The sequence below is a fragment of the Capsicum annuum genome, chromosome 7 (assembly GCF_002878395.1).
Source record: "Capsicum annuum cultivar UCD-10X-F1 chromosome 7, UCD10Xv1.1, whole genome shotgun sequence".
Classification (NCBI taxonomy): Eukaryota; Viridiplantae; Streptophyta; class Magnoliopsida; order Solanales; family Solanaceae; genus Capsicum; species Capsicum annuum.
The window spans coordinates 36,650,804-36,663,141 of record NC_061117.1 but is presented as its reverse complement, the minus strand read 5'-3'; the positions used below and the strand labels follow the sequence as shown (position 1 = coordinate 36,663,141).

At 33.8% G+C, this 12,338-nt stretch overlaps 1 protein-coding gene across 3 annotated transcripts; it reads right to left on the bottom strand.

The window, feature by feature from the left end:
* Positions 1-1,067: 1,067 nt before the first annotated feature.
* On the bottom strand, positions 1,068-11,263 carry LOC107877784 (pentatricopeptide repeat-containing protein At3g14730). 3 transcript variants are annotated; one of them, XM_047393478.1, is made up of 4 exons: positions 8,224-11,263; positions 6,210-6,248; positions 5,343-5,674; positions 1,068-3,537 (listed from the first exon to the last, which is right to left on the bottom strand). In XM_047393478.1, exon 1 carries the CDS (start codon positions 10,797-10,799, stop codon positions 8,886-8,888), a length of 1,914 nt encoding a protein of 637 aa, XP_047249434.1. In that variant the 5' UTR covers positions 10,800-11,263; the 3' UTR covers positions 1,068-3,537; positions 5,343-5,674; positions 6,210-6,248; positions 8,224-8,885. The 3 variants fall into 3 exon arrangements, with proteins under 3 accessions (XP_047249434.1, XP_016579995.2, XP_016579991.2); XM_016724509.2 differs by lacking the exon at positions 1,068-3,537 and having other exon boundaries at positions 5,197-5,690; XM_016724505.2 differs by lacking the exon at positions 1,068-3,537 and having other exon boundaries at positions 5,197-5,674.
* Between the last annotated feature and the right edge of the window lie 1,075 nt (positions 11,264-12,338).

Sequence of the window (12,338 nt, the reverse complement as noted above, 5' to 3'; positions counted from 1 at the left end):
GTCTCCCCCTCGTGTGAAGAAAACTAACATACTTTTCAATTTACTTTAGAGAATCCATCTTTGTGTATCATGGTATATCCATTTATAAAATACCAAACATCAAAACTACTACATGAAATAATTGATTCCTGACCTTGAACCAATTGAGAGGAAAGAATTAATCATAATTTTTTATCTAATGCAAATAGGTGTTATTGTATACAATATGTCATATACTTTGGACCAACACATGCGGATTTGTTCTCATAAGCAATGATTCAACAATTTATCGAAGGCATTCAACACCAACAAAAATTAGCATTATCAAGATGAATTGACTTGATTACACAATCTGGAAATTATGCTCTTAACTCAATTTTATTGAGCAAGCAACTTTAAGAATGTCAAATTGCAGGCTGACAATAAATGTACATGTGATCATCTTATTAATGCATCTTTTCAACATATCACATGATAGGTGAACGGGCCCATATTCACCCTTATAATTTTCAGATTTTAAGGGATCCAATTCCAACATTAGTTGGTCCAACCAACTTATCATGAGAACAAGCAATATTAAAAGTTCATGAAGAATTTTCTAATTCTTCAATATTTATTTAATACTCACTATGCACATCTTTGGAATGTCGCAATCGTTCATGTCAACTTATGAACTTTTATACTAGTAAACTCCAAGTTTACAATGACATGCGTTTTTCACTTTAGTAAACTTCTTGTTTACTATGACAAGAATTTTGTATCGATAAACAATAAACTCTTAGTTTATTATAGCATGTGATCTCATCATGCTTTGGTAACTTTTCACATTCAAGTTTCTTATCGTAGTAACTTGGAGATATTTAATCTTCCAATTATTCTACCTCTTCTGGAGGTAGATTGTGATATCTTCACAACTAAGAACACGTTCGAATTTATATACAGTCACATTCACCCTCGGGATATAGATCTGTATTTATAATAATCAAAATTCTCATTCTCCAAAGTATCAAATTATGATAGCTACTACAAAAATAAATTGAGGCATATATATGATTTATTACTACCAAATTCAATTCAAGGAATGGGGCATATTCAATGTGACATGTTTCATGACTTTTCATCGAAAACTATTTTGCCTTAGCCATCATTATATCATCAATATGGAGCATTGAGATTCAAACTCAACGTCTTATCCATATAAAGGCGTCTGAGGTATAAATCGGTAGGACTTAAACCTAATATATTATCATCATGGTGCATCAGGACTATGATCTGATATTGTGCAATGGAACTTGAACTATGAAAATTTCCATCACTGAATGGCCATGCATTGTTTGCTAACTTTTCAGGAGTTCAAATATATCTATCATATGCTCCGTGAGATATTTTATTTATCAAATTATTTAGAATAAATTCAATAAATATTATAATATACAAACATTAATCCATATCATTAGCAATAAGGAGGACTTTTAATTTCTCTTTTTCAATACTCAAATGATAGGATATATAAATAGTGCTACGTACGTCGTGTGCTGCTTGCACAAGGATCCAAAAAGTAATAAAATATGTTATATTGCTAACCTTTAATAAGGCATTGCACCATAATTTATGCATACCTCTTCATTGATAGATTTCAATCAATTCTCTCCTTTACTACTTCAATAATCAAGTTGATCAATTTTAGTAGCAAATAGTTTCATGCAAGCTCTGACTTCCTTTATAGAAATAATAAGATCTGAGTCTTTTCGACAAGATCTCTTCATAATGAAAAAGACAATAATTAAATAATACTACAAAATTAAATTTTGATACAATGAAAAGTTTTCAAGTAAAATATTTATCTTGTACTTATCTTGTATTGCAAAATCATGTTGATAATGTGTTATAAAATATAAAGCAACGAAGAAGAAGAATGGAGAGAAAAGAGAGAGTGATTATTTATTCTCCTGAGGGATTTTTTGATGGTGTTAATTACAATTAAGGAAAACCCCTTTATTTATAGGGGAAAACTAACGTTGGGGTTTCTAACTTCTCTATAAATAGACATTCACTATAAATGGTAAAGTAGACGTTCACTATATATGGTAAAGTAAACATTCACCATATATGGTAATATATTTATAACAGATTCCTATTTGTTGTAGGAGACTAATTAGTTATTATTTTTTGTAGCAAATAGATTTTCTTTTATGGTAAGTTTAATCTATTTTTAGTTTGTAATAGCACTATTTAAGTAGGAGTTGATGATCAATAAAATATACAGCTTTACAAAAAAAACTCTCTGCGCTCTTTTCTAACTTATCTCTATTAAAACCAACAATTGGTATCTAGAGCTATTTTTCTTGAGAGACCTGTGAGTGAAGAGATGAATTCTGAAAATAGTTTTTCACGAATGGCTCCATCTGTTTTTAATGGTGAAATTTATCAATTATGAGTTGTGAGAATGAAAACTTACTTGGAGGCTCTTGATCTATGGGAAGTTGTGGAAGAGGATTATGAAATTAATCTGCAACCAAATAATCTCACCATAGCCAAATCAAGAGTCATAAGGAAAAGAAAACCACGAAGTCCAAGGCGAAGGTAACTCTGTTTGCTTCTGTTTCAACAACTATTTTTACAAGAATTATGTCTCTCACATCACCAAAAGAAATTTGGGATTATCTGAAGAAAGAATATACTGGAGATGAAAGAATTCGAGGAATGCAAGTACTGAATTTAATAAGAGAGTTCGAGTTGAAGAGAATGAAAGACTCCGAAATAGTCAAAGAGTACTCAAACAGATTACTTGATATTATTACCAAGGTAAGATTACTAGGCACTGAATTTAAAGATTAAAGAATTGTTGAAAAAATTATTGTTACAGTGCTCTAAAGATATGTATAACTACCTTGGAAAATATACAAGATCTGTTCAAGATTACCTTGGCAGAGTTGTTAAATTCTTTTTAGACACTTGAACAAAGGAAACTTATGAGATAAGATGGTATGGTTGAAGGAGCCTTAATAGCCAACCACAAAACTCAAAGAAGGGGTAAAAATATAAAAAATTACCCACCTTTTGAGCACTATGGAAAAATGATTCATCCACCATACAGATGTTGGAAAAGGCCAGACGCAAAGTGCAACAAGTTCAATCAACTTGGCCATGAAGCATTTATTTACAAAAGCAAATTTGAGAACCATGAAGCAAATGCACATGTGATCAATGAAGAAGAAGAAGAAAACCATCTTTTTGTTGCAACATGTATATCAAGTAATGTTTCAATAAATTTTTGGATGATTGATCGCGGTTGCACCAACCACATGACTTATAACAAGAGTTTGTTTAAAGAATTAAAGCCTACTGAAATATCCAAAGCTAGGATCGAAAATGGTGACCAGATTCTTGTTGAAGAAAAATGAACTGTTGTCATCAAAACAATTTCAGGTAATAAATTAATTTCAGATATTCTTTATGTACCTGATATTGATCAAAACTTGTTGAGTATTTGTCAGTTGGTAGAAAAAGGATACAAAGTATCTTTTGAGGATAAACATTGCTTCTTCAATGATGGTGCTGGAAAAGAAATTTCAAACATTAAGATGGGAGGTAAACATTTCTCATTTGATCCAATGAAAGATATTTCTGTAGAACATGAAAAAGATAATAGGCTGAAAAAATTAGAATATTATCCTCTAACTGAAAAGGCACAAGCAATATGTGAACCCCTTAGGTTTAAAGGAGATTACAATGTTCCTCAAGGAATTAAAGCAATGGAGTTGTCTATGATTCAGAAAAATAAAAGAGGTAAGTTTAATTAAATTCAAGATGTAAACAAAGTAGGAAGACATGCTAAAAGGATTTAATAGACAAGGGTTGCATTCAAGACGAAAAGTAAATTTAGTTCACAACAAGCCAAAAAATGAATCTGCAGATTTATTCACAAGGGCACTTTCGGTTATCAAGTGTGGAGATCCAAGACAGAAGATCAAAATTTTGCAGTTCCTAAAGCAAGGAGGAGTGTTAACAGTTGCTTTAAGGAATAATGCACGCGATTTATTTTTTGATTTTCTCCTTTTTTTTTTACATACAACTCATAGTCAAATTGGGATTACTATCTGTTGTATGAGACTGGTTAGTTATTATTTTTTGTAGCAAATAAATTTTTCTTTTATGGTAAGTTTAATCTATTTATAGTTGTAATAGCATTATTTAAGTAGGAGTTGATGATTAATAAAATATATAACTTTACAAAAGAAAAAATTCTCTGCATTCTTCTCTAACTCATCTCTATTAAAACCAACATTTTCACTTGAATCTTCAACATTCTTGATCCACAATCTTATTTAGTTTTTCCCCTAATGGATCAATAGCAACCCCAAAAAAGGGCAGCCACAAATCGAAATAGATCGCCTTCTCTTTGATTCTTGATCTTTTAATCAGGTAATATTGTTGTGATGATTGATGGCAGAACCTACAGGAGTGTGGCTTGCCACATTGGTGCTATGATTTTCAACATTTGAATGTGTCCATTATATATGCTTTCTGTTCTGAAGAAACAAGTTCAAGCAATTGAATTATTGTGGTTCTTTTAGTTTGTCTAAAATTTTGTTCTTAGTTGTTTTGAGTTGTAACATAATTCTGTTGTGAGGTTTCAGAGAGAAACTTCTACTTTTAGGCTGAGTTTAGCTTAGAGTAGTAGCTACTATCTCGTTCAGTCGATTTGAGAGAAATCCAGAAGCGGGTCGTGGTTTTTATTCTCTTGAGCAAGGAGGTTTTTCACGTAAAAACTCCAGTCTGAATAGACAAAATTTTAATAGGTCGAAGATCTATTGACAATATTCACCCTCTTTAGTGTCTAATTGGTGTACCAAACTATCACTCAAAACAGTGCAGAGTCTAACTAGTTTCAAGATTCATAGCAACGGAAAACAAAATGCAGTAAGCATAAAATATGAAATATCTAGCAATGAAGGGTTCAATAAATTTGATGCTTGTGTCCCACAATTTGGGTGTTGAATAAAGATTAATTGATACTGGATACATGCAGAACGCAAGTATCAACAAGATAGTTGAGAAGAAATGTGTATGAGTATATTCTAAAGAAATCTTCATAGCAGACTACCGAGGGTTGTGGTGGGATGGATAGGATCCCTCCCCCTTAACCAGAGGTCTCGGGTTCAAATCCTATATATGAAATAAAATCATGGTAGGGTGAGAACAAAAGAAAAATCATGGCATGTAACTCATTGTTGGACACTAAATGTGTGAACAGAACGCAAAGGAACCAATCCAATTCAGTCATTGAGATACATAACTAAAACATAAAAAAATTACTTGAAATGGCCAAATTTACTCAGAAATGAGAAACAATACTTAACGGACAACTGTTTTGTTCCTGTCCTCCTCTTCATCCATTGTATCAGTAAATGTTCTGCCAATTTTGTTTCTGGAAAAAACACAACAAAACAACCACATGTTGCTATCAAACACAACATGCCAAAAGAAAACCACTTGGTGTTCCTACAAACTGCGATGAGCATCAGACTGAAGGCTCCTCCGTGACTTGGTGAAAGCGGACTTTCTTTCTTTGAGATTAGTCAGCCAAAACCACGTTGTTTAGAAGAAAATAACAGCCATGTTGATGTGAGAGCATCATACAAGTCACTGTATGTCTCGTTATTGTTTACGGCTATGAAGATTGTTAGATGTCCTACAACAATGCAAAACTAAAGGCATATTATTATTCTGGACAGTGCATCTGCCTATGAAAAAAAATACCAACCAAAGTATTCAAGTGTTTGGTAAACTTTATGCTAGCATTATTTATCCAGTCCCCCGTCAAAATCTTAAACATTTGCCCCAACAATCCAAATATAAATGCTACCTCTCATTTCTTACAGTTTTTTCGTTCTTTCTTTTCTTCACTTCTAGTAAGGGACTCTTGTCTGTTCTTAAATATTTATCACTTTTGTTTCCTGAGATTCAAACCAAATGAAATTTGACTAACAAGCTAGAAGTACTGTTGATATAAGAGGAAGAGTATCTTTGCACTTAATAAAGATATGCCACTATGATGTTCCATGAGAACTTTAAAACTATTCTAAGCATCTACCACCAAATTCTGCAAGATAATTGAAGAAATAGCCAGACTTTGAGCAGCAGCCCCTGAGCAAGAATGGGAGGGGAAAAATTGCCGCAAGCCTGTAACCTTTTAGGAGAAAAAATGAGAGCATTAGCACCAGTACCAGTTTGTATTGTGTAGACACGATCTTCTGGTTTCACACCTACATTAGCCGAAGTAATAAATGTCAGAGCTCTTTAGATAAGACATCAAATAAAGAATGCCAGAGTAAAAAAGAAATAAATAATAATGCAAGAGTTCAACCGCAAAGCCTTAATGGAGTTTAGTCGGAATGTCTTGAATTCTACATCCACATTCCAGGATCAGATAGAATTTCAACATAAACAACTTTCTCGAACAACAACATACCCAGTGTAATCCTACAAGTGAGGTCTGGGGAGGGTAGAGCGTACACAGACCTTACCCATACCTTGGGAGGTAGAGAGGCTGCTTCTAATAGACCCTCGACTCAAACACTTAAATGTTTTGAGGATAGATGAAGCAGCATTTCTCAACAGTATGTTATAGGTATTCCACAAATAGTTGAGAGCACCTAGAAGACAGAAAAATTCAAATTCATTGTTTCAGTAATGAAAGCATTAACTTTGGGTCGTTACGTTTTTTTTTCTTTTTTTTTAAATTTAGTCACGACATAAAAAACAGTACATTCTTTAAACGATGCTCGTGTCCAACTGTCTGGGTCAGTTTGCGTGCACATAAAAATGGTACTCAAAAACCAGTTACTATGATACTAACTGAAGCTAGATCCCAAAGCATCCTCAAGACAGGTAAAATTTGCAGCTCTACATAAATAACGCAAATTACCCTTTCCTTAGTGAGAGAGGTCAGAAAACAGATTAACACCGCCTCAAACGTCCTGCAACTCTCATGCACACATATGCATGTGTGGAGTTGAAACAAAATTTAAGAGTAGATGAGAAATGGAAATAAAGAAAATAAAGATAAAGAAAAATGCAGAACAATAAAGAACCAGATGGATTTCCCCTGTAAATATTAACTTCATTCAACAGTTCCTTAAATCAAAGATTATTTGAAAGGTAGAACACAAAATTTAATTTCGTAGTAACTTTAAATTCATACGATACAATATCAATTGTTTGCTTTGAAAAACTTTATTGCTTTTCGCAGTAACTTTAAATTCATACCATACATCATAATGCATTTCTCGAGCTTATCTTACTATCACTCATTATGAGAGATATCTCAAACTCATTAAACGGAAGTATGAGAGATTTTGGGAAGCTGAGAAGATCCTCATCTCAAACTATATTAAAAAAATAAGGGAAATACTAGAGGCTTGAGTTACAAACTATTTGGGAAGCTGAGAAGATCGATGAGTAAACAGCTTTGCTACTTCTTCGGAGGTAGTGGTATGGACTGCGTACATCTTACCCTCCCCAGACCCCACTATGTGGGAATACACTGGGTTTGTTGTTGTTGTTGTTGTTGAGAAGATCGATGAGTAATAGTAGATTTCTGGTAATTTCCCCAAGTGGTCAGAACTCAAGCACTTCCTAGTGCCTTAGGATTCCCCTACCCTCAACAATGGATTCAGACTCTCGTTACATCACTAATTATCAGGGAACAGGTGCTAATTGTAATGTTTCGCTTATGAAAAAAAAAGGTGACCATGGTTATTTTGTTACAAAAAAGCCTCTTTGTAAATGTAACTCGAAAGCTCTTGCATCGAAAAAGTGTGTGGTTAGAAGTCACTACAACACCAAACACCTACTTGTGTTTGAGCTACTTGCATGCACATTTAGGTGCACAAGATGTACCCACCAAAGAGCTTATATAAGGGATGGAAAAGATTAAGTATAAGCTGATTGCGAAACTACACTAAGTTATTAATGATGATAACTAAACTGTTGGAATCTCTTCTGCATTTAGCGTATCATCTTTCACGTTGATATTGGTAAATCAAATATAAATAGAAAAATTAACTTCAGTTTATATTTTTTTTTTCGTAAACAAAGATATATATTACCAAAGGATGTGAAATTACAAAGCAAAGGGGACTGAGAGTTGGACATAGGTCCTACCATTTCAGCCAAACTCAACATGTCATGAGATCAACAACAATAACAAACAAACTAATTAAAATAAGTCCTACTCACTGCGTTAAGTCGGATAGAAATTGAACATTGTTAACCATCTAGCTTCATGGGACCTCATATTTCCTCTAAAACAGACTTCTTGAATAATACCACTGGTTGCTGCTTACATTAGAACACTCCCATATTTCTTTCCTTCCATATAGAGTAGACTGCAGCTGCAAATAATACTGTAGAACTCAGCTGTGGCACTCCTCACTTTAGAATATATGATTGACTATTCCAATTCTGTACCCCAGTTCCTTGGTCTTCTGGTAATACACCTTGCCACTTGAGTAGTTTCTGCCACACTTGAGCAGATACTTCACAAGAAAGAACAAGTGACCGGCTTTCAACTTCCTGATCACACAGAAGGCACATTGTGTTGCTGTCACTCCCCAGCTTCTCAGTCCGTCTCTTGTATATAACTTACCGTATGCTGCAGTTCTAAGAACAAAGATCCATTTTGGAGGACCAAGGTTATCGCATGCCATTCTTCCATTCCACCTTTGGAAACTCCCCTCTAATCTTCTGAGAGAACATCTGGTTGGGAACTGGTTCATGTTATAAATGTCAGTCAGTTCATATTCTGCTTCAGTGAAATACTTAGATGTATTCATGATCTTCTGTATGATCTATGCCTGTTTAGAAATCTTTATATAGGTAACAGAGAATAAGTCTGGGTATCATGGACTGCTTTCCACGGCATCAGATTCTGGTGTATAACCATGCTCACGCAATCGAGCAGTCAATGAATTCAATCCAGCATAAATAAGGTTGATTTCAGGATGTAACTTATCAGCAGTAATAAAGACGTGTACACCATTATGAAGTTCAATCCAGCTGCAACCAGGTGTCTTCCTTACATTTTGTAGCTTCATTGCATCTCTTATCTCTAATACCTTTTCATAGCGACCAGTCTCTCCATAAATATTTGATAATATGACATAACTTCCACAATGATCCGGTTCAAAATCAAGTACCTGTTTGGCAGCAACCTCAGCAAGATCAGCATTACCGTGGAGACGGGAGGCAGCCAAGAATGCTCTCCATACTACAGAATTGGCCTTAATGGGCATTGTTAATAACAACTCATAAGCAGCTTCAAGCTTCCCAGCACGACCTAGCATATCAATCACAGAGGTGTAATGTTCAATAGAAGGCACAACACCATACTTGGGCTGCATTTGTGCAAGAAATTCTCTCCCCTGTTTTACAAGGCCTGAATGACTGCAAGCTGACAAAACCCCAACAAATGTGACATCGTCAGGCCTCAATTCCGCCTTACACATATCAGAAAACAATTCTAATGCCTTGATGCCAAATCCGTGCATGCCATACCCCTTAATCATAATGTTCCACGACGCCACATCTTTGAAATTCATCATATCAAAGATCAGCTGAGCTTCACGCATGCTTCCACATTTGGCATACATGTCCAAAATTGCATTGTCAATGTAAGTATCATCATATTCTTTGTCAGCAGCATCTTTCCTCAGACCATTAACAATCATGTGTGCGTGAATCTCTCTACCATGCCTCAGTGCTGCTAAATGAGCACAGGCAGGAAGTGTAGAGGTGACGGTCACCAAATCAGGACGAACTCCAGCGGACAACATCCTTTTGAAATGCCCCAAAGTACCATCGTGATTACCACATTGTTCGTGCACACAAATAATTGAGTTCCAAGAAAATATATCCTTATCATCCATTGTCTCGAAAACCTCGAAAGCATCAGCAACACAGCTACATTTACCATACATGTCTATCAATGCATTACAAATGGCAACCCCCGAATCAAATCCCATTTTTATCACAAACCCATGTATCACTTTTCCATTATAAAATTCCCCGTAATTTGCCAGAGCTGAAAGTACACCCGTTATACTAAACCTGTTCGGAATAACCCCATCCTCAATCATCCACCTAAAAACCATCAAAGCACTACCAAACTCACCCGTTTGAGCATAGCCATTAATCATAGCATTCCAAAGCACAACATCTTCCCTCTCCGGCAAATCCTCAAACACGTCTAATGCAAAATCCACATTCCTATACATCAGATAACTATGCAACAAAGCGCTCCCAATGAACAAATCAACTTCTAACCCAAGTTTAAAAACTAACCCGTGAATCTTTTTCACGTCTACTTCATTCTTACAAGCCTTAAGCACACAAGGGAACGTAAACTTATCAGGCAAAACACCAACTTCCCTCATTCGGAAATATAACTCCGAAACTCTATTAGACAAATCATTAGCAATTAACCCCGCTATAATTGCATTATAAGCAAACACATTATGATCAAGTGGTGAAGAGTAGAATGCAGTTAAGGCATCGGATATCAAATTACATTTCGAGTACATGTTAATAAGACTAGTAAGAGGCACTGGAGATACACTCAAATGACCACATCTAAGCATATGGCAATGTACTTGTTTCCCTTTTGTAAGGTCCTTATCATTAGCAAATGATTGAAGTGATACAATGCAAGCTTTGAGATCAAACGACTTGTAAGCAATGGATGAAAAACTTATTGAATGTTGACATTGTGCTTTAAACAATGACAAAGACTTCATAAGTAAGGTTCTTTGCATCATCTAGGAATTAAAAAAAAAAAAAAAATGCATACCGCTTAACAAGGCCGGATCTATAGGGAGAATGGTGATCACTCGAATCCTCTCGGCAAAAACTTACTTTATATATATAAGGTAATTTTCAAATTCTTTATGTATATATGCATATAGATTTTGAATCCCCTGACCCTGGACACGAGAATAGAGGTTGACTTGCTGATCTAGAGATGCAAAATTCTAGGGAGGTTAGTTCGGTGGTCCAGGGATACAAAATTCAAGGGAGATTGGCTCGGTAGTGTACGGATACAAATTCACCTTAAGGTTTCAAGTAGTTCAACTCTCTTTACTGAAAATTCTAAATCTTGACACTGCAGAATTAAGCAATTATCAATGATATACAAATGTTAGCTCAACACTAGAGACAACCCCATAATTAGCAAAATATGCGATGTGTGTGTAATTTGTGAAAATAGTGACATTCTTGAAACACCCCCAAGATCCATTGTGTTTAATTAGTAAGGGGTGTTTGGTGTGCGGTATTAAAGTAAATAACCTCGGAATAAAAATTTTAGTTACTCATTTGGTTGTTAATATTTGAAATAATTTATTTTAGGATTAATAATTATTTCGGGATAAGTTATTCATATGCATGGTTAGATTACTATCCCAACTTAATTTATCCTTGGTATAAAATTATAAAATGACAAAAATATCTTCAAATCCTATGATTTTCATCACACACACACACACACACACATATATATATATATATATATATATATATTTTATTTATGAATATATTTTACGTTAAATTTATTTGAATAATGATTATACTTATTTATATAGTATTTAATTTATCTAAAAAATAATAAAAATATTGACACCATTATTGAATTACATATTTAAATTAAATAGTTTTTTAATCACTTGAAAATTGATATTGTACATATCAATTAAAATGAATTTTAATATTCTATTATATGAGTGATATGTGTTTAAATGAAGTGACATAAACAACAAATCATCTTTTACTTTAAACAAACTTAAGTTGGAAGTTTTTATTTCAAACTAAATAAGATATAGTAAGATTTGTTTTAAACACACACGGCATAATCGTGGGAAGGCACACGCAAAAAAAGTTAAAGCTAAATAAGATGAAAGTTTTTTTTTTTTTTAAATACACATGATGTAATTATGAAAATGCACAAATTAAGCTAAATAAGATGAAAATTATATTTTTAAGAATAAATATTTAAAGCTTGAAAAGAAATATATATAAAAATAAGATGGAAGGTATTTTGGTAATCAATTAATTTATTCTTAAAAATTATACCATACATATTACTTTAAATACAACTAATTAAATACTTAATAAAAAATAATCTCATTATAACTATATTTCCAACCAAATAACCCCCGGAGGGTTAGGAAAATGGGTGTAGATAGTACATGGGCGAAGGGTAAAAAAGAAAAAAAATCAACAATTAAAAAGTGTGTTGGTATTACTTGCTATTGATTTTGAAGGTATGGAAAAAGATGAATGGACTTTCTCTGTCTGCGGAT